General features: G+C 37.0%; 1 protein-coding gene across 1 annotated transcript; it reads left to right on the top strand.

Moving 5' to 3' along the window:
* Positions 1–1492: 1492 nt before the first annotated feature.
* Positions 1493–24850, top strand: PPP1R2 (protein phosphatase 1 regulatory inhibitor subunit 2). Its single transcript, XM_070583429.1, has 6 exons — positions 1493–2405; positions 12475–12582; positions 14757–14834; positions 15348–15442; positions 20258–20425; positions 22414–24850. The coding sequence occupies exons 1-6, from the start codon at positions 2284–2286 to the stop codon at positions 22458–22460; spliced, it is 618 nt and encodes a 205-aa protein (XP_070439530.1). The 5' UTR covers positions 1493–2283; the 3' UTR covers positions 22461–24850.
* The last annotated feature ends 1343 nt before the right edge of the window (positions 24851–26193 follow it).

The following is a 26193-nucleotide window of genomic DNA, read 5'->3' as shown; positions in this document are numbered from 1 at the left end:
CCTTCCCCCATCCACATTCTCTCCTCCGACCCTCTACGCCAGTGGCTGGACGTTGCTGGGAACCAGGTGTCAGCTCAATCTAAGGAAGAACTTTCTGAGTCAGAGTTGTCCAAAGATAAAATGAGCTGCACTGGCAGATGGCGAGCTCCTGGCCCCTGGGGTTGTTGGAGAAGAGGCTGTACAGCTACCTGGTGGGCATGACAAAGTCCCTTCCAGACCTAGTAGTCTGTGAATCCACAGGGGCTGGTCTGCTGGAGGTGGCAGTTCTGGGTAGACTAGTCTGCTCTGCTTTGGCCTGGCATGAGGATGATGAGGATAATCAGGGAAGAGTGGTGGGAAGGAGCCTGGTGATGAGGGAGTTGAGACTGGGGGTACGAGTGGGAGGGAAAGGGATCTCTAGGGCTGCCATAACAAAGTGCCAGGAACTAGGCGGCTTTAAACCACAGAAATTTAATGTCTCACAGTTCCGGAGGCTAGAAGTCCAAAATCAAGGTGTTAGCAGGATTGGGAGCTCTAAAGAAGAATCTGTTGTATGCCTCTCCCAGGTTTGGGTAACCCCAGGCATTCCTTGGCTTGTAAATGCATCGCTCTAATCCTCTGTCATCACACGGCGCCCTCCTCGTCTGTCTTCACATGGTCATCTTCTTATAGGGGCATCAGTCATATTGGAGTAGGGTGGGCCCTACTCCAATATGATCTCTTATTTAACTAATTAGATCTGCAATTACCCTATTTCCAAATAAGATTACTTCTGAGGTACTGGGGGTTAGGGCTTCAACATATATTATTTTTAGGGGAACACAATTCAACCCATAACAGAAGGCAACTTGCTTAATCTCTGAGACCTCCTCTCTTTCCATCTGTATAACTCTGATGCTGGCACCGCATGGAGATGGGCTGGGGGGCTGGAGTGGATACCAATCCCTCTGCCGGCCCTATTTTGACTTCAGATACAGCATAGTTCTGAGCTTGTTCCTAGGGCTTTGAACTTCTGCCCTTTCCTTTACTCCACAGAATCCACTTCTCACAATATCCACAGCACCCCCAATCAGGGCATCCACATATCCCGATACTCTAGAGCCTCAAACTCTTGCTCTCACCAAAGTCCTCCCTGAGATCCTTCATTCACGCTCAGAGAGGATAACTGGGGGAGGGTGTGTGGCGGAGGGCTTTTGTTTTTCTCCTTTGGGACTCATCAAAGAAAGACCAAACAGTCCCCAAGGCTTCTGGACTATTTCACCCAGTGTAGGACAGCTGGTTACCTTCAGGGAATTCCCTAGATTTTTTGGAGGAACACATTATAAACCACAATTCTAGGAACTTCTGCCAGTAGTACCTTCCATAGGGTTACCAACATAGAGGAGAATGTGGTAAAAATGGGAAACACTAGACTTGGACATAGTCCATCCACTTCGGGCTATGTGACGGTAGTGGTCAGGTCACTTCCCCTCTCTGTCTTTCAGCTTCCCCAACGGTAAAAATAAGTTAGACTATTTCAACACTGATATTCTATGATGTCATAAAAGTCGATATTCTATGATTTCATAATAGGTCTCCAAGGGCCATTCCAATGCTGATATTCCATGATTTTATAGAGAATTAAACTTTTTATGCAGGTTAACTGAAAGGAAAGAGAAGATAGACATCATTTCTCTGAAAGTCAGCTAACGTCTTTGGGGAATGATGGCACCTTCGAGCCTCAGTTTTCCGATCTATAAAATACAGAAATAACAATATGGACCTCATAAAGCGGTGGGAGTGAGCGTGCTTGGAGAGATGTACAACTCTACACAGGCAAGCCAGGAACGTCCCCAAGTTTCTCCGCAGCAGCTCCTGGGCTCCCTGGAGCCGAGCCGGGATAGGGGCGAGTCCACCGAGAGGGCCGGGAGGGGGCGGGGCGAGGAGGTTGGCTTTGTTCTCGCCCCGCCCCCGCCCCCCCTAGATATCGCGAGAGGGCGGGCCCGCTTGGCTTCGGCGTCGGCGTCGCTCCCGCGCTGGGGCGCTAGGCCGGCTTCTCTGGGGTGGCGGCGGATAAAGTGCCGGTGGCCAAGGGCGGGCGCAGGGCCGCCAGCCGCGCGGCGTCGGCTGGGCGCCAGAGCGTCGGGGTGATTGTGTCGTGACAGCGACGCCGGTAGCCGTCTCCGCGACAGCAGGTGCGGCTGCTTTAGCCCCTAGCGGGCTCGGCGGCTGCTTGGCGAGTGTCTGCTCGCGCCCAGCCCTTTCCTTCCTGGACCCGGCGGGCGCCAAACAGCGACGCTGAGCCGACCGCCGGAGCGGCGGGCAATGGCGGCCTCGACGGCCTCACACCGGCCCATCAAGGGGATCCTGAAGAACAAGAGCTCCACGACTTCCTCGGTGGTGGCCTCGGCCGAGCAGCCCGGCAGGAGCGTCGACGAAGAGCTGAGGTGAGAGCGGAGGGGCGGCCCCTCGTCCCCGGGGCGGTCTGGGAAGCCGCTCCTTCGCGGCCCGCGGCCTCGCCCTCCCTTCGCCGCCGTTACCGCCCCGACCCCGAGCCGGCGCGGGCCCCGGGCGGGCGGGGCGGCTGTGGGTGCGGCTCCGGCGCCGCGGGTCTCCTCCTCCGGCCGGGCCCGGGGCTGGAGCGATCGTCAAGAAGGCAGGAGCTGTGACGTTGATCGTGTTTTCCTTTTTTTTTTTTTTAATATATACACATATATAGTATTTTTTAAACATCCATCGTGACCTTTGAACTTTCGGAAATTGGGAACGTTAAAGAATCAGATTGAAGTTTCAAAGCTTCACCTGTTAAGCTTTTATTTCTTAACCTCGTATCTGAGCTATTTAAAAATTCTTCAGTAATTAAAGTGTATTTTCTTGGCTTGGGAACCCTTTAAGATCTAGTCTCACGTTAGGGCGACCCCTCCAAAGAAGAGAGACTTTCTCCGTTTTTCTAATTGCCCTTCTTTCGCAGTCATTCCTTTTTATGTGAACATTATCAAAAGCATCATGCCACGCTCTTCTTAGGTCCTCGATTGTCGTTCTCTCTGCACTGAGAGAAACCAAAATTCTCCGAGTCCTTGATCTATATGTAATGGAAAGCTGCTTATTGCTAATTATTTTTGCATCTGCAGCGACAGTTTGAGTGCTTTCTCGTCTTTGTTCCTCTTGAAAGACATATGAAAGCTCAGAACAAATCAGAGTAGCAACTTACAATGATCCAGTGATAATTTAGCTGCTCTTGCATGCTCACAGATACACATGTAAAAAGATGTTGACCCCTAGAATTGTGTGTAATAGTAAATAATTGGAAACAACCCACGGTCCATTAATAAGGGCTGGTGAAATACTAATTATGGTACATTTGTGTAATAGAACAACATACCAGCCCTTGAAAAAGAATGAGATAGGTGTTTATGCACAAAGATATCCAAGGTGCAATGCCCAGTGAAAAAAAGTTGCAATACAGTATACGTATATAGTGTAAAATATACCATTGGGTTAGAAGTTCTAGGGAGCTTGGGTGTTATACTGAAAATATAAGGACCCTACATTCTGGAAATAAGGCTTAAGAAAAGTTATCATTGAATCTATAAAGTCATAAAGCTAAAAATGAGGATGTTTATGAAAACTTAGAATGTTGGAACTAGGGCACACCTGTTTAAAGGATCATTTTAGAACTATAAAAGGAACTACTACTTGGTGGTGGCAAATTTATGGGGATTTGTGTTACCCTGAAGAAAACGAGTTGGATCACAGCTTAGAATCGTGGCTTGTTGGAGTTGGAAAGGACCTTAGTTTGTCTAGCAGCTCCCCCACGCCCACTCTCTTTTGGATGCTTGACTCTTACCTTCTCTAAGATGCTGTTTTCCAACTTCTCTTTGGGGTCAGATGCTTCATAAGGGGTTGAGAGGGTGGTGGGCAGTGGTTGTAGTTCATGGAACTAAGAAAACAGAATCTCACCAGAATATAGCTATAACAGGAAGACCAAGATAGTTCAAAAAGAAAACAAACCATAGAAGGCTCTTAGTCAACTTCAGGGTATTCAGCAGCAGAAGTATGGTTCTCACTGGCATTCATATTATTTAGCTATTCTCCAGTGTGTGCTTCTTTTCGTTTAGCTACCAAGTTCTTATTATTTTCTTAAGTCTTTCTCCGCTTCCTTAACTTGTACTTATTCTCAACTTTGATCTGCTGCAATTTCCCAGGGCCCCAGACTATGGGTTGGCCTCGCTCTATAATTGACAGGGGTTTCCCTACGGGTCTTTCTGCCTCGAAAGCCACCATACTAGACTGACTCACCTACAAAGGGCTCCACCTGTAGGAGCTGCTGGCAGGGAAGATTCACTTAAAAGGGGCCTTTTGCAAGGTGGGTGACTTTGATTGACTGGTCTGTTAAAGGATTATAGTCCTGTCTTCAAAGAGAGCTACCAAGCCCTAATTCATTGAGGTTCATGGTGTTTGCTTCCCAGTAGTAAAAGAGGATGGGCTTTTTCATGATCAGTGTTAGATGATTGTAAAGCAAAGAAACTAACTCTGTTGGTAATATAGTATAGATTATTATTTATGTAACAGCTCATGCAAACAACATTAGTGACTTTATGAGAGCCTCTTTGAACAGAAACTATAAAAGTATAGTTGAACACATTTAAAACAAACTTTTTGTAATGTTTAATTTAATTACAACTAATATTCCCCCTTTTGTATAAAAGGCTGAAAATAGCTCTTTCAATTACAATGCATTTAAAATTCAGAAACTAATAAGTGTAATGGTTTAACTTTAAATGTTGGAACAGAGCGTAAGGCAAAAGAATCTCATATTAATGTGAAAGTGACCAGGGATCTAAGTCAGTTGTCACTGTTCTCTATGGTTATGTTCTGTAGTCACCACAAACACTGAATTAGTGAATACTGAACCATTGCTCCTAGGGGAAGTGCAGAGTTAGGTTCCTGCAAGCCTTTGGTAAAAACACTTTGATCAACCAATCAATACATAGCCTTTTTAAATTTGTTTCTGTTTAAAGACACCTTATTTAATTTGTATTGTTGATTCATTAACATGGAACATGTGGCCAACAGCACTGTGACTCACGCCTGAATGAAACTGATCTAACACCTATTTTCTCCATAAGGCACATCACAGCCTGCTTTTGCTTAGGATCACTAGACAGCACTTCAGCACTGCCCTCGGTTAAACAGCGAATTCACCAACAAAAAGCACACAAATGCAAAAACCATGGTACTAAATAGATTGCAAAAAGGACACTTGTTTATGGTATGATTGCTGAAACAAGAAGGTAGAGTCTCACCTTGTTTAACCTCGGCTGGGAATGTGTGCATCCGGCAACTCAAATTTTTTCCTGTTCTACACATGTCTGGGGAGACCGAGAGAGCTCAAGTGTTGATTTTGGATTTACAGGTAAATTTTAGCAGGAGGCAAATTTGCAAATACAGAATCCACAAATAGCTATACCTTTTATTGGTGCCTTTTTTGTGTAAAATGCAGTGGTAGTTTCCTTTTTCTGCAAACCTCCCCCCATCAGTTGTGAGAGGATGTTATTTAACATTACGTTTTATTTAACATAAAGAGATATTACCAAGGGATTTCTTTTTAAGGCCAGAAGTTGAGTTGTCGTATTCCAGTGGTCTCTAAATTTTTTTTTTTTTTTAAGATTGGCCCTGAGCTAACATCTGTTGCCAATCTTTTTTTTTTTTCTTTTCTCCCCAAAGCCCCCCAATACATAGTTGTATATTCTAGTTGTAGATCCTTCTAGTTCTGGTATGTGGGACACCGCCTCAGCATGGCTTGAGAAGTGGTGGTAGGTCCATGCCCAGGATCTGAACCGGTGAAACCCTGGGCCACCAAAGCAGAGCGTGCAAACCTGACCACTCAGCCATGGGGCTGGCACTAAGCTTTTTATGGGAAAAAATTCAAATATGTTTGTTTATAATTTATACATATACTACTATCATTAGATAACATCTCAAGGCTCAATATACACTTAAAATGAGGTTTATATAGGGCTGGCCCCGTGGCCGAGTGGTTAAGTTCGTGCACTCTGCTGAAGGTGGCCCAGTGTTTCATTGGTTCGAATCCTGGGCGCAGACATGGCACTGCTCATCAAACCACGCTGAGGCAGTGTCCCACATGCCACAACTAGAAGGACCCACAATGAAGAATATATACAACTATGTACCGGGGGGCTTGAGGAGAAAAAGGAGAAAAAAAAAAAAATCTTTAAAACAAAAAAAAATGAGGTTTATATAATGCCATATTTCAAATAGGCCTTAGAATTTTTTTCATACTGTTGTTAAAACTTTTTTGGTGGGGAGGATGTCTCAGTGCTGTTATTTTCTTATTGTTCCCATTGTACTTTGCGTTGGTACTATTATCTTCAGTGAGTGGTTTCTTCTGGTCCATTTGTCAGGTACTCTTTTTTTGAGGGTTAGTTCAATTGAAACTGGATGGGATCTGTAAATCCACATAATTAGGCATAGAATAAATCTCAGTACATTGCAACACACAGTTCAACTAGTTAAAACACTGTTATCTCCTATGATTGTGGAAGTCTCATTCTTTCAGGATATCTTGAATGTAGTGCAAAGCTTGTGAACGTCTAACCTAACAGACCCAGTAAGTGTGTGCATTTCATCAAAAACAAGACATCATTGATTCTAAGAAGTACCATGATTTTATGTACCACCAAGAAAGAAAAAAATACTGTCAATTGTAAGATGCCATCCATTTTAAGATACAGTCTGTCTTCAGAGATATTAAAATGAGAAAAATATGCATTTGGAGTCATTGAAAATAGGATATTAAGTGTCACTAAAGCTTACCTTATGAGAAGTGTTATAGGTTAGTGATTAATCGGGGGCCAAATTGCCTGGGTTCACATCTCTTCTGCTACTTATTAGTTTGTGACTTGCAGTGAGTTATTCATTTATACCCGTGCCTTTAGTTAATAAATGTAAAGTGTTTCACCCAGTACCTCACCCTCAAATGTTAGTCTTATTCTCGTAGAAATAAATACAGAAATCTCATTTTTCCCACATTTCAGTGGGTGGTTTTACACAATGTGCTTTAGGGTCACTACGTTCAATTCAGATTCTATAGTAGTCTTATGTAATGTGGGCAAATTCTGCTTGAAAAAAATGTGCTTGAATTAATTTCCTTTAATATAATTTTTTATAAGCATGCTTCAACTTTGTCTTTTTCTACCTATAAAAGGATATGGAATATAGTCAAAGGCTCACTGAGTAAAGTTTTCAAAAATGACTTTTTATTTACTAATTGCTTTTATTGTTAAGTCTTACTAATCCTTCAGTAATGGTGTCAAGCTTCAAAGTCTTGTACTTTGTCACCCTACATAAACTGAATCTTCATTTGAAGAAAGAACCATTTCTTGAAATGTGTAATTAAAGTTTAACACCTTGAAGCGAAATCCTGCTTCCCACTCCAAGCTCAGCTAAAACTATCAAAGAGCAAGTCACAAGCAACGAGAAGTACGAGTAGGTCTTCGACATGGTATCATATGAGCTATCCAAGTGAAAGTGAGAAGTGGTGACTTTTCTGGACTAGATTTAGGCTGCAGGAAAACCAGTCACCCAAGGGGGAGGGGAAACTGGAAACAGCAGGTGCTTTCACCCTCACAGCAGATTTGCAGGGTAAGTGGTGGTGCCTCTATTTTTTGTAAGTGGGGATAATGACCCAAAGAAGGTCGCAGGAACAGTTGGTGATCATGTTGGGATTAAAGTGAAGTTCACTCCTTGGGTTTTGTTACTCCACAACTAGCGTTCATTCTACCAAAACTTTAGAGATGCTAATTTCCATATTCACCGTCCTCTGCCACCTGTTTCTTCTACTTCACTACTTTCCACCTAAGAATTCCTACCATTCTTTGAAACCTGTTGTTTTATGCCCTTATTTAAATTCATGTCTTTGCAAGATATTGTTATCTTCTTTGGATCTGAATAATTATAAGGCATTCTTTTTTCTCTTAGTATTGTGTTGAAGTGGAGTGAAGCTTTGAATATGTAAAACTTTAATTCTGTTTAAAGTGGAAAGTAAACTAAATGGCAAACTAGGAAAAATTAGGGCTATAGGTAATGTGCTTTACACCTTATATATACCTTTGGATTATATATAATGTGGTTTAAACCTTCTCTTATAAATTTGTGTGAGTTCTTGACATTTATATAGATGTAAAGAATTGAAATTTATATGAAAAAAACTCAGATTTATAAGAAGCTTTCAATAGATAGGCAAAGATGTAAACATAATTCATACAAGGAAAGTAAAATAACAAGCACTTTTTTATATTACTCATTAGATTATGAACAAAGGAATAACACCAAACATCTTTTAAATACCGATTTGTACCTGCTCAGTGGAAAAAACACACACAAATACCCAATCCTGGCAAAGTTTGTTAATTACCAGGGACATTACAAATAGTCGTCTCTTTTAAAAAAGGTATATGGCATCATGGAGTGAACTCTAAAGCTCTTGACAAATTTTAACCCGGATATGCCTGTCTAAAAACTCATTGACTGGAATATGCACAAATGTGTTCATTTCTGCCTTATTTTAAGTAGGAAAACCTCAGATTCAATCTAAATATCTAATATTAGGTGACTAGTTCATTATTAAATATTATGCTGTTATTAAAAAGGTAAAGAGTAGAAAACACAAGTGGCTTATTATGATAAAATATATATACTGATAGCTTCCATATCAGTATGTGTTTTTTATATACTGTATATACTGTTTTTTTATATATACACAGTATATGTAGTTTCATATATACTAATAGCTTATGTATTTTTTCACATATATTATACAGAGTGGAAAGAATATGAAGAAATCAAAATTGTTAATGGGTTAGGGTGCTGGAATTATAATTATTCAGCTTTATCCTGGATTTTAAGAAAATATTTCTGCTTGAATTGTACAGTTCTTTTTCTTCTGTCATTATCTCACAAAACAGATTTAAAGGGTGTTTGGGTTCCACCATTAGAGATACCTCTTAAAGTCCAAAGGTCCGTCTTCAGTCTTGTATCCTAAGCAATAATGATGATAAATTGTCATTTTGATTCAATATTGTTGACATCATTTAGGAAATAACTTGTTTTATTTTGAGATTAGGAACCACCCAACAGGTCAATAATATGTGCTTTAAAATAAATATTTTAAATTAAATAATTAAATATTTTATTGTAATACACATACAGAAAAGTAATTTTAAAGCTTAAGAAATTATTATAAAGGAAACAGTCTTGTAACTACCATACTGGTGAAGAAAAAGAATGTATTCCATCACCTCAGAAATGTGTCCTGCCCTTCCAGTCTCCTCTTCCCCCAATGTAACCACTATCCTGACTTTCCTGGTAATCTCCTCAGTATACATCCCTACACACTTTAGTTTTGCCTGCTTTTGAACTTTATATAAATAGAAATGTGCTGGTTTTATTTTACAGTATCTTTAATAGGAAATATTAATAGGACTGTGTATTAACATAGGTTTTATGAAACTTTTGCCTTTGCTTTTCTGTTTCTGACCTGGTCTTAACTCTGGCTGTCATGTCAGAGGCATGTCTCTCAAGAGGGAACATTTAGTTACTGTATTATGGATCTCCCTTCGTTTATTAATTGAATTGCTTTCTTCATAAAATTAATCTATTTCTCTTAAAACTTGTATATGTTTCTTTCATTAACCTACTAATCGAAAGCTGCTTTGTCATTTCTGCTATCTAACATCTTTAGAGGTGTATCTCTTTTTCACTGAGTTTCCTTATATAGAATATGATCGTGAACAGACTTAATCGTTTATCTACGAATTTCTGCAAATTTAGAAGGCAGACTATTTATAGCAAAATAAAATGTCTGAAACTTAGTTAAATAGACAACTGATTGCTTTTTAGAAAACTCATTCTATGGGAGATCCTAAATATTTCAAAATCATTTAAATTTTGAGTCTTGCAGGACAAAAGTAAAAGGCATTCAGTAGAAAAGCAATTTAAATATCTTTTCAGAATACCTTATCTCAAACCGTTTTCTACAGTGCTGAGTGAGATCTGATTTCAGGGTTTTTAACCCCAAACTTTATATTTTAAAATCGTAAAAACTCCTTATATTTGTATGGTGCTTTTATGATTTGGTTTCATGGACATTATTTCAGTTGATTCTTTCAACAACCCAGTATCATTAGAAAGACGCTTATTAAAACTCCATTTTGGGCCAGCCCTGGCGGCCTAGTGGTTAAGTTCAGGGCACTCCACTTTGGTGGCCCAGGTACAGTTCCTGGGCGCAGACCTACACCACTAGTCTGTAAGTGACCCTGCTGTGGCAGCAGCTCACATAGAAAATGAGGAAGATTAGCAACAGATGTTAGCTCAGGGCGAATCTTCCTCAGCAAAAACCAAAAAAACACACAAAACTCCATTTTATTATAATTTCCATGTAGACTAAATATAACCTAAGAGAGGATGTTTGTTGGACTTGCCTGTAGTCACAGGACTAGTGGAGGATGCCTGGAACTTAAACCTTAAACATCTATCCCAGTTTTGTTGTGGTTTTTTCCCCCTGCCACAAGACCAAATATTGCTATGATAGACTGTCAGAAACTAAGCATCTAAAGAAATCAGTATTGTAAAGCAAGGTCTGTTTACCCGGTCTAGTTGATCATGTTTTTTTTTTTCATACTGGCAACATTGGAATTTGATTAGTTGAAAATTCAGGTGAGTTCCATGCCAAATGAATAAAAAAGCAGTTTAACGAGAAATCTTGTTTCTGTGCCTAAAATTAATGACCCATATGTCTTAATTTTTAGCTGCTTATAAGCTTTTAAGATTTTGACTATTTCATGGTGAAGAAACATTAGCCAGCTTCTGACTGTTTTGGGGGAAAAGTGGGAGTTGTAGTCTCAGTCACCTGTGGAGTATGTCTAGGCCAGTCTTTGCCTCTTGATAAAACAAAGGGTAAGTAGGCTTGAAAGGAAGTTGTAGTTAAAAGTACTTAGTCTGCCATGGAATATTGCTCAGCCTTAAAAAAGAAGGAAATTTTGACATATGCCATAACATAGATGAACCTTGATGACAGTAAGTGAAATAAGCCAGTCACAAAATGACAAATACTATATGGGTCCACTTACATGAGTACCTAGAGTGGTCAGATTCCTAAGGACAGAAAATGGCGTGATGGTTGCCAGGGCCTGGGATGAGGGGAGAATGGGAAGTTTAGTGTTCAAGGGGTACAGAGTTTCACTTGGGAACGATGAAAAAGTTCTAAAGATGGATGATAGTGATGGTTGCACAACAACGTGAATGTACTTAATGCCACAGAACTATACACTTAAAAAATGGTTAAAATGGTGAGTTTTATGTTACTTATATTTTACCACAATAAACATATGAAGAAAAATTGCTTAGTCTGAAATAGGAACACTGTGGGCCCTTTAGGGTAGAAAGCAAAAGAACGTAAGGTCAGTCTCACCTGCCAGAGTGGGCACATGCAATTTTTTAAGGTGACTCAGAGCATGGAGAAGGGAATATGATGGTAAAATTTAAGTATGTCATTCTTCAGGAACATTTCAGGATCTGGGTAGATTTAGGAAAATTTAAAAATCTGTAGTAAAACCTCACCAATGTGGACCACATGGAGAAAGGATGATTTGAATCTGTAAAATCTGCATTCTTTCTAAAGTAGTTTTATTTTTGAGTATATAACCAACTCAAAAACTGTGTACATATATTGTTGGCTGGCAGAGAGGTCTTTGATGTCCTTTTTAATGCTAGATAAGGATTTGTAATTAAGGCATTTAATTATTGAGCACCTTAGTAGTTGTGGGAATATTTTTTGAATGGATATTAACAGATGTTCACAAAGCATTTCTATTTCTCTTAAGTAGATTTATCCCAAATGATTTGTATTGATACATCATTTCTTATTTTTATAATTTAAAAAAACTGAACTATAAGTTTATTTACAACCTGCATCTTTATTTAGTAGTATCTGAATTTAATGGAGTTTTCTCTGTAGTTTTATGTTCTGATTCTTTTAATTGTTATGGATATCTCCGAAAAAATTAGGTCAGAGAAATATTCCTCTTATGTTTTTTATCAAACTGTCACTAATATATAATAAATCAAAAATCCTTAACTACTGAGATCAGACAATGTGTAAATTTCAGTTTTTGCTGTTTTTAGTTCTATAGGTCAAATGAAAACTAAGCATGTCATAATGTAGTGTTTTTGAATGCCTGGTAAAGATTCTGAATAATGTGTTTTTAATATGTAGGCACTAAGTAATCTATAAAATATTTACTGACATTTTATTGTAATTCTTTATGGCTTTTTCCCTAGTCAATTTCTATTTTAAGAAAGCAGATGTAAAAATAGAAGTTAGCAGTCAAATAGAAATTGATACGTGGGATTTGGCTATTTGTGATTTTTGTATGTGCACATTTTTTATCTTTGACTGCTCTGATGGAGGAAAATTCTTTTTCATTTTAATTTTAGTAAAAAATCCCAGAAGTGGGATGAAATGAACATCCTGGCAACATATCATCCAGCAGACAAAGACTATGGTTTAATGAAAATAGATGAACCCAGCACTCCTTACCATAGGTAATGTGTAGACATCATTCCTTTTCTGACTTGTTCCCTTTTGCCTTTAATATGCGTTTCTGGATAACAGCCAATTTGAATTTGTTTGTTTTTACATTTGTTACTGGAACACTAATTACTAACCCAACTGCATATTTTTATGTAATAGTATAAGTATTATGTAACTTTAAAATTATAGAATCCACTTCGTACATTATAATTGTAGTAGTAAATGTTTATTTGTTGTACCTCAGTGGTCCCTAACTGCTAATGATGCACACAGGTTAGTGACTTTTGCCTTCCTTAAAATAATCTGTTTATAAAAAGGAAGATGAAGATGGGCTTGTTTGCTTCCTAAGTAGGAACCAGAAGCTTACTCGGTGTTTTGCAGAAAAGGATAACTTCACAAATGGTAACTCTTTTTTAACCCATTCAATGACAAGTGATCATTACTACTGTGTCTTTATTTTTTAACTTACACAATGTAGTTCAGATAGTTGCATTGTGATTGGCAGTTTTGAGTCTTCTAGAATGTTTTCACTGAACTGTAAAGTGACAGCATGTGGCAGTAATTAGTATTACCCTATACCCTAACTTGTATGGAAAAAAATAAAGATTTCCAGAACTGAAATATTTTGTCATTGAAGTAAGACAACATAAATGCGGAAGTTAGTATTAAAATAGAGTTATGAAATTCTTTAAGTCAGTGGATGAAAACTTTGAAATATAAGTTGAGATAACTTGGTAGTAGTAAAAACAAGAATAAACACAAAGATTCTGACAAGGGTAGAAAGAAATAGTGAAATAGGTACAGATACTGAAACTGAATATTAATAAAGCTTGAGAGAAGGAATAAACCTATCATTTATGAAAACTTTAAATCCTTATTTTTCTCCTAGTTATAAGCATATAGTTTAAAACATATCTTAAAACTTTTATTGTCCCAGAAGCCAAAGTCAGGGCTTTCTTCTTTTTCTGTAAAGGTAGTAGACATCCCTTACTGATCTCTGTTGGTTGGAGATAACTATCCTAGAAGAATTAAAATCAGTCATGGTTTAAAGAAATAGCTGTAGCCGTTATTTTTAGATTGTTTAAAGTATTGTAAATCTGAATGATAGATATTTGATACTGCTTTTTTTCTCTTTTTCACATTACCCATATCCTTCCTCTGAGAGTCGCTAAAGTTATTTGATCCCTAAGCAATCGAGGCTGTATGTATGTACAGATATAAATGTTCAGCTTTTATCAATTTAGTGCTCAGTTTTATCAATTCCTTTTATGGAATTTTCTGTTCTTTTTTTCTTCTTTGAAGACTTTTATTTAACAGAAGATGATACTTTTTATAGAAATACGTTATCCTATGTAAGAATCTCACTCTAATATAGACACACAAACCCATAAATATAATTCATCTGTTAATTTTATAGCATAACCTAGAATTTTCTATGGAACAATTCTACAAATTGACAGATTATTTTATCCTCCTCTGCTTAATCATATCCAGTAACGTACGTGAGTTTATTTCAACCCTTGGAAAAAAAGAGCATCATTTAAACTATAGCACTTATTTAACTTGTCTCCTTAACTAACTAGTAAAGGTATAAACAAGCAATTTTTTTAATATATAACTCAGTTCTGCTTTATACACCTTTCAGTGGCTTGAGAATTAAAGATGCCCAACTTTGCAATTAAGTGGGGAGCAAATTTTCATTAGGGGGTAGATTGGGTAAGCTAAATAGCTTTTAAACTTCTTAAATTAGGTTTTTAGGATCAAATTTATTGTTTTACCTAAGCTTATGTCTGCGTAGATCATTTGTCTCTGTCTTCAGGTTGATGTACAAATACGTTATCTAAAACCAGACCGTGGCGGGGGGGATTTGCATTGTTTTTCCCTCCCACTGGATGGAATAATTGAAGTATTTCAATTTTTTTCAGATGATTCAAGTTTTCAATATTTATTTTCATGGTTGCAGTAGTGGTTTTTTAAATCATTTGAAGCCTTTTCTTGATTTGTGCTATGCTTTTAAATATTTGCCTTAAGTAGAAACTATTTAAAATTAAACTTCAAAGATGACAACAGAGCTATAAATATGTTGATATTTTAACTAAGTCAGTAGAATTATGTTTCTCTACTTTGTTTTTCTGCTTGAAAAGTTGTAGTTCAGGTATTAATTATAATGTGCATGTCATCTCAGTATGGTCGGTGATGATGAAGATGCATTGAGTGATTCAGAAACCACTGAAGCCCTGACCCCAGATATCTTAGCTAAGAAGTAAGTACTGATGACAGTAAAGCATTTTCACTTATGCTGTTTTTAATTGTGCAAACTTAAAGACGTTTTACTTTACTCATACAAGTGTAAATAAAAAATACATGCTAAGTTTATCTTCATTTTTTATAGTCTTGTTTCTAGATGCAAGTGACAGAAGGGTTAGAGTAACAGAGCCTGGTGCACCGGAGTCCTTGTGTCAATTCCCTATGTTTTCTCTTTTTTTAAAAAAAAATATCCTGCCACCTGGGTTTTAAAGATGAAATGAGAAAGGCAAAAATAAGTGAATTTGTAAAACTCTATTCCTTTACTCTTCATTGATTTGTCACCCTCCACTCTTCTTATTGTTTATTGGTTTCTACACCCATTCTCATTCTTTTGCTTTTTATTTTCCTCATCAGATTATAGCTAGCATATTTTGATCTTTAGATGTTTTTATGAGACTCAAAACTTGAAAAAGACACTCAACTAATATGACAGTATCACCATGTTGATTTGTAAATGATTCTTGTACAGATTAGCTGCTGCTGAAGGCTCGGAGCCAAAGTGTCGGCTTCATGAACAAGAAAGCAGTGGAGATGAGGATAGTGACCTCTCACCTGAAGAACAAGGTAGTTTCTTTCTTTTACTGCTTTCAGCATTATGCTAGTAATTTTTGCTAAAGTAAATCCAGTATTTGGGAGATTGTCAAATGATTTTCCTTTTTGGGAAGTGGATGGTGGGAGATTAGGGAGCTTGATATTTATAATTCAGATTCTACTTGTGTGGATTTGTTGTATAACAGCTTTTTTCCCCTTGATTTCAAGAATTTGGGAAAATATTACCTTTTTAAAGTAATTATAAGTGTTCCTTTCTTTGTACTTTTTTCAGTGCCTGATAAAGAGTAAATGCTCAGGAAATACTTATTAAATTAATGGTTTTAGAGTCATTGAGTGTGTGGATGGTCTTCAAGTGGATAGCAGTAAGAACTAATTTCCCAATTGCTTGTGTCTTAAAACAGTGATGAAACTTACCACATGAACCAAGATGGTCACATGTAGAGTGAAAATTTTTATTAGGTCTCATCAAACAAAAAGAACAATAGTGTCCTAGAAAGGGGAGATAAAGACAACCCTCTCCACGGGGCTGGAAGAGGCTCCTGTAGCCCATACAGCACATACACAGTACAGGATTACTACCTGCCCATGGCTTCTGCTTGCACAAGTAACAGTGGCTATCTGTTGAGGGAAGGAGAGAAGGAAGATATTCTACCATGTTGCTATTTATACTTTTTGAACCATGTGAATGTGTAGTCTTCTCAAGAATTAAAAATTGTTTATATGGTTTATTTTCAACTATTTTTAAAAGGAAAAACCAAGCCTATATGTAGGGAACAAGCAAAACAAAAACAAACCACACCTTCATAAAAAAGAAGAGAGTAGCAGTGTAGTTGAAACCTTGAAATGCATGACTACCTGTACTGTAAAGAAGTTGAGAAACTTTAGAACTAAGATTCCAAACATTTGCTAGTTAACTGTCAGGATCTTTGTCATGTGTAGCTGCTGAGGTATAATTTGCTGTTCCTTCCTGTGATCTTCAGAATATAGCTTATTCAACAACTATGATAGTCTGAGCTTAATTGTTGTAGAACAGAGCAGTTTTACATATAGCATAATCTCAAGTTGTATTATTATCTCTTCTACCCTCAGTGACTTCCTGACTTATTTCCCAAAAACATATCCCAAAAGGCCCTTGAAAAGACTTTCAAATAGAAATTGTTTCTGGAGCTGGTTTTCATTATTCTCTAAAAACAAGATCTATTGAGAACAAGGAATTTATTATTAACTTGTATTGTCAGTTTTTATTAGGGGGTTTTTCCTAAAGTTGTAGTTCCATGAATTAGCCAGCAGGGGGAACTATTTGACCAGTTACAATTGTACAAATTGGGTTCCCACTAGTAGAGGTATTGATGCATCTAGGTGTTTATTGCTTTTAAATAAATTGCATGTTTGAAAATCTTTGTTTATTGACAGAAATTCTTAGAAAAAATTATCTTGTAACTGATAGCATGATAATTAAGAATTTGGCTATGGAGTCGGTCAGATCTAAGTTTGTCTTAGGTGTCACTTGTCTTATTTGCTTAATTTCTCTGAGCCTCAGTTTCCTCATTTTTATAAATTGGTAGCTATAAAAATTGGTGAGTGTTAAATGAGATAAAGAATTTAAAGCAGTTAACACTGCTTCTGGCATATTGTAAGTGCTCAGTAAGTATTAACTTTTAGTAGCTTAAAATAATTGGTATGGGGGCCGGCCCCATGGCCAAGTGGTTAGGTTCGCGCATTCCACTTCGGTGGCCCAGGGTTTCAGCGATTCAGATCCTGGGCGAGGACATGGCACCACTCATCAGGTCATGCTGAGGCGGCATCCCACCTGCCACAACTAGAAGGACCCACAAGTGAAAATATACAACTCTGTACCAGGGGGCTTTGGGGAGGAAAAGGAAAAATTAAAAAGAAAAATCTTAAAAAAAATACTTGTAACTATTTAAAAGCTATAAAAGTCTGCTATGTACATCGCAGAATTTTACTATATTTTCATATACTTTATTGTCTAAACTTAAAAAGTCACTATTATAAATAGTCCCATCAGACAATAGGCATAAATTGAGACTTCCCTGGGCAAACTGGGACATGTGGTCATCCTAACTATATAGTAATTGAAAAAACAGCATATACAACAATATATGGTTCATTTTTAGAAAAAATCTAAAGTTATAAAATGTTAATGGTAATGTCTTGAGTGAGAAAATTGAGTCACTTTTTTTTTTTAAATTTCTGCCATGAATGTGTGTTACTTTGTAATGAAAAAAAAGGCATTAGCCTTTTTAGTAAATTTATCTGGTATTAGAGCCAGTTAGAACCATTTTTTTGTTTGTTTTTTAGTATTGGCTTTTACATCATCTGAATACTTGAAAGGCATCACTAAAAATTTAGTCAAGAGGATTTGATCTTTTTATTGGTCTCTTTTTTGATTTTACTTCCTCTACAATATGGTGCTCACAAATTGTGAAACAAAGCACAAAAGTAATTTATAGGTAGAGAAGCAGAAAGATGCCTGGCAAGATCTTGGTAGTTTGAAACAAATGTTTATGGGACGATGATATGGATGTTGGTCTCAGAACTTCCCTTCTCTCAACCCAAATAGAGGCTGAAAATTAGTGGAATTTTTCTTTATTAGTAGTGACATGTAGATCAGTAGTGACATGAACTGTAAATGCGTGTTTTTAAAACAAATAAGTATAGATGATGATAAAAACTTGGAATTAGAGGACGTTGAGAAAGTACTTTGATACCCTTATTTTGAGAGATTTCTTTATGCCTTTTTGGCATTAAAATATTTTTATGGGGGCCTGCCCAGTGGCACAGTGGTGAAGTTTGCATGTTCTGCTTCGGCGGCCTGGGGTTCGCCTGTTTGGATCCCAGGTGTGGACATGGCACCGCTTGGCAAGACATGCTGTGGTAGGCATCCCACGTATAGAGTAGAGGAAGATGGGCACGGATGTTAGCTCAGGACCAGTCTTGCTTAGCAAAAAAGAGGAGGATTGGCAGCAGATGTTAGCTCAGGGCTGATCTTCCTCAAAAAAAAAGAAAAGAAAAGAAAGCTGGGGTAGCTATAATAATTTCAGACAATAGATTTCAGAGCAAATATAATACCATGGAAAAAGATCATTTCATAATGATAAGTCAATTCATCAAGAGGATATAATAATCCTAAACATTTATGCACCTAATAACAAAGCTTCAAAATATGTGAGGCAAAAACTAATAAACTTGTGGGACAGCTCTGGTGGCCAGGTAGTTAAGTTCAGTGTGCTCCACTTCGGTTACCAGGTGTAAACCTACACTGCTCTGTTAGTGGCCATGCTGTGCTGGCAGCCCACATACTAAAAATAGAGGATGATTGGCATGGATGTTAGTTCAGGGCCAATTTTCCTCAGCAAAAAAGAGGAGGATTGGCAGCAGATGTTAGCTTAGGGCTAATCTTCCTCAAAAAATATATATATTTTTATGAGTATCATAATAAAACTATGGTGACTGAGTTTAAATGCTCTTGTTTGGCAAACAGTTGGCAATTTTGCATCAGCCTGCTTTTTTGTTTTTTAATTTACTGGTCTAAGAAATTTTAAATGGTTGATCGTTAAAGAGCTATTAATAAAATATCAGTTATATTGATTTGCTGCTCGTTTTATGTTTCTATGGTGAAGACTATAAATGAAAGAGTAGTCTAGAATCACTTCACTATTCCTTATAACAGGTTTTTCTTAAAATTATTCTGGGAATGAGGTTATGTTTTTAGCCAGCAATGTTTTAAATTGTGGCAATTTCTTAATGGATAATAAGAATTTTTAGTGGAATTTTTCTTTATTAGTAAAAATAAAAAACTTGAAACTATTAAAATTACCCCGTCCTTCCTTGACCCAGAATTCACCACTGTTAATTGTTGAGTCTTATTTTCTCTGTGTGTGTATATGCATGCATGCATGCATATGCATGCAGGCTTTGTACATTATGTATGTTTGTACATTTTATATGTATATATATAATTTTCCTGTATCTTTAAATTTTCTTCCCAAGTATAACTACTAATGGCTTTTATTTCTAGTCTCCCTTTAAGATATACTTGAGGGGGGCCAGCCCGGTGGCGCAGTAGTGAAGTTCACACATTCTGCTTTGGCGGGCCAAGATTCACTGGTTCAGATCCCGGGTACAGACATACGCACCGCTTGTCAAGCCACGCTGTGGCAGGCGTCCCACATATAAAGTAGAGGAAGATGGGCACGGATGTTAGCTCAGGGCCATTCTCCCTCAGCAAAAAAAAATAATAATAATAAAAAAAAGAAGGATTGGCAGTGGATGTTAGCTCAGGGCTAATCTTCCTCAAAAAATAAAAAAATTTAAAAAATGGCTGGCCCCATGGCTGAGTGGTTAAGTTCACACGCGCTGCCTTGTGGCCCAGGGTTTCACCAGTTCGAATCCTGGGCGCAGACATAGCACCGCTCATCAAGCCATGCTGAGGCGACATCCCACATGCCACAACTAGAAGGACCCACAACTAAAAATACACAACTATGTACCGGGGGCTTTGGGGAGAAAAAGGAAAAATGAAATCTTAAAAATAAAAAAATGTAAAAAAATAAAAAAGATGAACTAGCAGAGGTTGGCAAACTTTCTGTAAAGGACCAGACAGTAAATATTTTAGGTTTTCTGGGCCTAGTGATCTCTATTGCTGCTACTCAGCTCTGCCATTGAGCACAAAAGTAGGCTTAAGCATTACAAACACGAATGAGCATGTCTGTGTTCCAGTAATACTTTACTTACCAAACGTGGGCTGTAGTTTGCCAGTCCTTAAGCTAAAGATTTCCTAAGCCTATTTTTTGTATCTTGTAGAAAAAAAGCGACAGTTTGAAATGAAAAGGAAGCTTCACTACAATGAAGGACTGAATATTAAATTAGCCAGACAATTAATTTCAAAAGACCTACACGAGGATGAGGAAGATGAAGAAATGTCAGAGACTGCAACTGGAGAAAGTGTGAATATGGAAGCATCAAATGAAGGTTAGATGTTTTGAAAATATCACTGAGACTCTTGTGATCCTTTGTGCCTACGTAATATACTTTATTTTATTTTAAACTTATGAAGAACCTCAGAAAATTTTGTTGAGATTCACTTATTATGTCAAAGTTTCTAAAATTTCAACCCTTGTGGCCAGTTTCAAAATAATAAGGTTTTCACGCCCAGAGTGATTTAAAGACCATCTGTTATGTTATACAGCTGGTGTTTTTTTTTTTGGTTTACTTGCCCCTAAGCAATGATGTTTATCTTCGTGTTGAGCTATATTTTGTTTTTAATGTTTCAGATCATATTTTATCTGTCATAATCTAAATTAAGGTTTAAACTGTTTTAAAGAAACACTTTTGTCATGGAAGATTTGTTTTAATATCCCTTCAGGTACAAAATATGTCTTATCTTTCCAATGTTGATTCTTTTGACTATTGGATTAAGTTATTGGCTGATTTTTGGTTTTGTTTTCTGTCTTGAACAACCAGCCCCTGCAGCCTACCAACTCTTCTTGATCAGTCCTAGGACACAGCTTTTATTTGTTTATTTTTAATAAACTGTTATTCTGATATTCAGAAGGTGAATAGTCTACACCATTAATGGAGATTTCATGCTTGTTTACCTACTCTTTGTATTTGCAAACTTAGGCTTTTCAGTTGAGATGTAACTTATTTGTTGTGCCTTGGATGGTTAAGTCTTAGGAAAGTAAATAATTATTATATTATTGTTTTGATGAGCATATATGAAATATGAGTAATTCTATGATAGAACCTGATGACCGTGTCTCAGGATTACAGCTTTTTTTGTTATTCCATATTTTGCTTTCAGCCTTTCAGTTTGTTCCTTACATCATTTCATTTCTATTTAATACACCATAGTCATTTAGCTTATATTTAGCTTGAACAAACTTGATTTTGAGTAATTCTTATATGTCTCTCTCTTCTTCTTCTTCAATTTATTATCTGTTTTTAGATGACCTGTCTCCTAATTGGTCTTTGGTTTCCCATTGACCTAGGTCTTGGTGATTTCTTTTGATGTATTCAAAGTGAATGTTTCTTTGGTTATAACTTTTCGTCAATTTCTACTCAGACTTTCAGTGTCATTTCTTAGTGACTCTGGCAAAGCACTGAGAATACCCCTCATTTGCCACTGAAATCTGCACCAGCACCACTGTGCCAGAGATTAAAGGGCGTTCTTTTATAAGCCACAGCTTTTGAAAAATAACTCTGGCCTTTTTTCTCTCTCTGCTTGTAAGACATTAGATTTCATACACTTAGTACATAAATATATTTTTTCATTTAAATGTAATAGCAAATGATTAAAATTTGTGTTAGCTTAGTGCCTGATTTTTCTTCAGTGGAATGAAGTACTCCTTACATAGGAGTATATCCTACTTAGCTTCATAAAGTCCACAAAGATAGGAAAGACTACATAGTAACACATAAGGAAGAAAGTTTCTTATTTATCCTCTACCCTTTTTGGGCCCTTAAAAAATTCTTTACCAGCTTTTAAAATCTCCAGGTTCTATGGAACCCATTAGTCTTTGAGCATTTTCATTCTCCCTCTCCCCCCGCAGCCTTGCCCGTCCCCACCAGTTTTATTTCAGTTTTTTAAAAAGTGTCATGTTTAGACTCTGAGAAAATATTTTACTGTTTTGAGATCATAAATGCAGGTCTTTTTATAGCTCTGGATGTTTGAGTTGTAATAAACTCTTAGCTATTCACCTGTGATTTATGCACAGAAATGTTAAATCTGATTTGTCCTGTCCCCAAGTAGACACTCCTGTTCCGCTCTTCAGAGTATTTAGGGAGTATACAGATTTTCTTTCTCTCAGACTCATTAGCCTGCATGTAATATACCTTATTTGTTCTCTATATTTGTTTATCATCCATGCTCCTGAAAGGGAACTTCAGCGCAGGTAGTTCCAAGGTTGGCAATACACAACAAACAAATTACGTTGACTTTTTTTGTTTTATCTTTGCAGGATCTACTACAAGTGACCAACTGCAAGACACATCACAGAGTTCATAGAAGAGATTTGTCCAACACTGTAACTGTCAAATACAAAACCCTGTTACTATACTATACTGCTTGTTCTCTACAATTCGACTCAAGTACCAAATGCATACCAGTTATTATATATTGCCAAGAATTAAATAACTTTAGAGACTAATTAGACTGAAAATTCCTAATTGATACATATATTCTCGTGCCTAGTACTTCACCACAGATACAGCATAATGCCATCAGTCCAAAACTGCATTACTTTTGTAAGAACACTGGTTAATTTGTATATTATATAGCTTTTTATGCTTTAGAGGTTAAACAGTACCTTTGGGGCGGGGGGGTATCTAATTTATTTTCTTCACTTCTAGATATGATAGCTCTTATAAAAAGTTTTTTTTTAATCAAAATCCATTGGAACAACAGATAATATAGACTGATAAATATTCAGTCTGAAAAGTATTTTAACACGTCTTCAACTTGATTTGTCTGTTTAGTTGAAAAGGATTATAAGAGTTACTGTTGCATTTTCTGACCTCCTACCTTTAAAATTCCTGTTGAGTTGCTTTATGTTTACAAGGAAAGGATTGAACTTTTTCTCATCAAAACTAGCTTTTTTCACAAATTATCAGGTTAAACTTACACCAACGTCTGCTCTGACTTTTCTTTGTACACTCAATGGGCAGACTTCAGATCAGTTTTTAAAATATAGTTCTAATACAGTTTCACCATTCCCTTTATTTACCTTTTTTAACCTCCTGCCTTTGTTTCTTACTCCTTTCCGCACATACGCACACAATCCTTTTTAAGGATCATAAAGATCGTCCTGACATTGGGCACTCTTCCTTCTCTCACATATTCTGTCATTTGCTGCAACAATGAAAATCTTGTTTTGACTATCAATGCCTGTTAGCTCTTCTAATACAGGGAGACAATGGATTGAATAGTAGCAGTACTATAGACAGGAAATATAATTCAACTGCAGAATTTCTACACCTCTCTGATTTACAGCTTGCTTATTAAATTGCTGTTATTAGTTTATTGTTTGACTTAATTAGACCCTAGAAAACAACTAAGAGGTTTTTTTGCATGATGAGAGAACTGTGTGTAACCAGTGATATGATGATAGCTCCTGAATGTATAGACAGAAGTTAACCTGAACACTTTTTAATTTAAAAACTTTAAATAGTCCCTACTTTAAGGAATATGATAATGTATATTATGACAAATGTACTTTATTCTTCTAGTACAGTAAGATTTGAATTTTTTTTCTGAATTGAAGTGCAGGTCCTGTGTATCTTGGTTTAGTGATGGTTTCATTTGTAGTCAGTTATTTGAATCTTAATTTTTTGTTAGTATCAAAAGAATCCATTATTTGAACAGACTTTCTACATAATTTCTGTATGTTGTATATATGAAATGGCTTTTAGTGAACAGCTTACCTTCCACTTGCAAGTTTCTGGAAATATCAGTATGTCAAAATAAAAAGTGGGAGAATTCTTTGGTGTTAGACAAATGTTTTTATTATTTTGAATGTCTTTTTTTTTTTTAATGGGATCCAATCAAAGTACTTCTGAACTGCAGGTATACTATTCCAACTAAAACATATTAGCTAGTAATACTGCTGATTTATAAATAAAACAGTGTTTATCTCTGCTTTCTGAATTTAGAATGTTGAGATATTCTTATCTGTTTAAACCTATTTTGGGGGATTTAAGCTTATGCATATGCTGTGTGCATATGTTCGTGCACACAGACCTCTTGGTTTTCTCATTTTGAGTTCTTAGAAAGTATCCACGTACTCTCTATTTGTAGCAATAGCTGCTGCACAGTGAAGAAAAGGTGAGACCTTTAACAACTGATTATTTTGGTGTTTTCAACAAACTTTCTTGAAACTTAAGTCACAGGCAAACTTATTTCTGGTTTCAGGAAGTTCTAGATAGTTATCTCAGAGGAGTAGGACAGGATAATAGCATGTTCAGCAGGATTTTAGGTGGTCAAATGTAACTGAGTATAACTGTTTTCATCAAGTCATGAGTTCCTAATTGACATGGTATTGGATTATGCAAAAAATGAACTTTTAGGATTCAAGTTAGGTTTTCCTTTGGAGAAAGTTATCTGTCAATGTTCAGTTCTAGCCAAGGTAGATTTTACATTCAACTTTTTAATCAATATCACTTCCTCTGCTTAACAATTTTGGTGTCATCTTTTCTGTTTATTCATTTTTCAGTCTGAAATTCAGCAGTGATGCTCTTTAAAATCCAAAACATATAATGGTATAAATGGATTGTTAAGAATAACTTTAAATTGAAGATTAAAGCAAAGTGCCATTTTCCCTAGACTTTCATTTTGTTTACATTTTTTCCCTTTAAATTAGTACACTAAACATGTCATAATAAAATACAGTAATCTGACAATTGCCTGTGTGTGGATTTTATTTCCTTACTACCCAGCTGTGGCAGGGCTGTGTTCCATTGGCCAAGTGTTCTGGATGCCAGGAGAGGCTCTTAGTCTACGTTGTCGCAGAGTAGTTTGTTTCATTGTGATAGAAATGATAACAAGAGCTACAATTTATTGAGAACCTGTTATTTGACCTTGCCCAGCATGATGCTAGGTCTCTAATGTATAATCTTCAAAACAACTGTGCAAGCAGGTGTTCTCAGCACTTCGTAAGTGGGGAAAATGCTCTTGGACAACTTATTCAGTCTCGATTTCTCATACAAGCTAAATGACAGGATTCAAATCCAGATCTAACTAGATTTCATGCTCTTTATCCATGCTTTTTTAGATGTAGAAAATTCTCTCATTTTAGAAGTTACACCTTACAAGTAAATTTTATTTGAATTATTGATAGACATCGTGTGATTTAGGAATAGCATCTTTCACATGTTTAGTGTTTTTGTTTTTTATTTTAGTCTGAAAAATTGGAAATTATTTTGTTTGAGGTTTATATGCCATTTAGGAAAAATCTCAAAAGCACAAATACTCAGTAGTTGGAGATGTCTAAATGCATGTGATTTGGTTGCATTCTGCGAGTTTGTTTCTAAGCAAGATGTTTCAAACTCAGACCATGATTTTTTCATAGAATCAGTGTTATAAAGTAAGTACCAACCTAGCCTATAAAAATTAGCATATACTGGGTGCCAGCCCCATGACCGAGTGGTTAAGTTCGTGCCCTCACCCTCCGCTTTGGCGGCCCAGGGTTTCTCTGGTTCACATCCTAGGCGCGGACATGGCATTGCTTGTCAGGCCACTCTGAGGTGGCATCCCACATACCACAACTAGAAGGACCCACGACTAAAAATATACAACTGTGTACGGGGGGGGGGATTTGGGAAGAAAAAGAAAGAAAAAATTAGTATGTACTTAAACTAGCATTTCCCAGTGTGTACTGTGGAAAGGATTCCATGAGCAAATAAGTTTTGTGCATGCTATACACTTGATTCCCCTATCCCCTTGGAGATTTATTCTAATGCACATCATCATATTAAAGGGTCTGAGACATCCTGTGTAAAGAACCTGTTTAAAACTTGGTTTAACCTAGGATTTTTCAAACATTTCACCATAACCACCCTTACCCCGCTTTTGCCTCAAGTAGCATCCCAGATAGAGGTAGGAGAATAGGCTAGGGTCTGTAACATCATGAAAGTTGAACTTCCTCCTGAAAGAGGAAAAGATGGAAAGAGAGAAGACATGGTAGCAATAACTATAGTATTAATGGGTTGTATATAATTTGCCAAACATAAAGCCTTAATTTTGG

Source organism: Equus przewalskii, chromosome 18 (assembly GCF_037783145.1).
Source record: "Equus przewalskii isolate Varuska chromosome 18, EquPr2, whole genome shotgun sequence".
Taxonomy (NCBI): domain Eukaryota; kingdom Metazoa; phylum Chordata; class Mammalia; order Perissodactyla; family Equidae; genus Equus; species Equus przewalskii.
The sequence above is the reverse complement of the archived record's forward strand: the minus strand, read 5'-3'. Positions and strand labels throughout refer to the sequence as shown.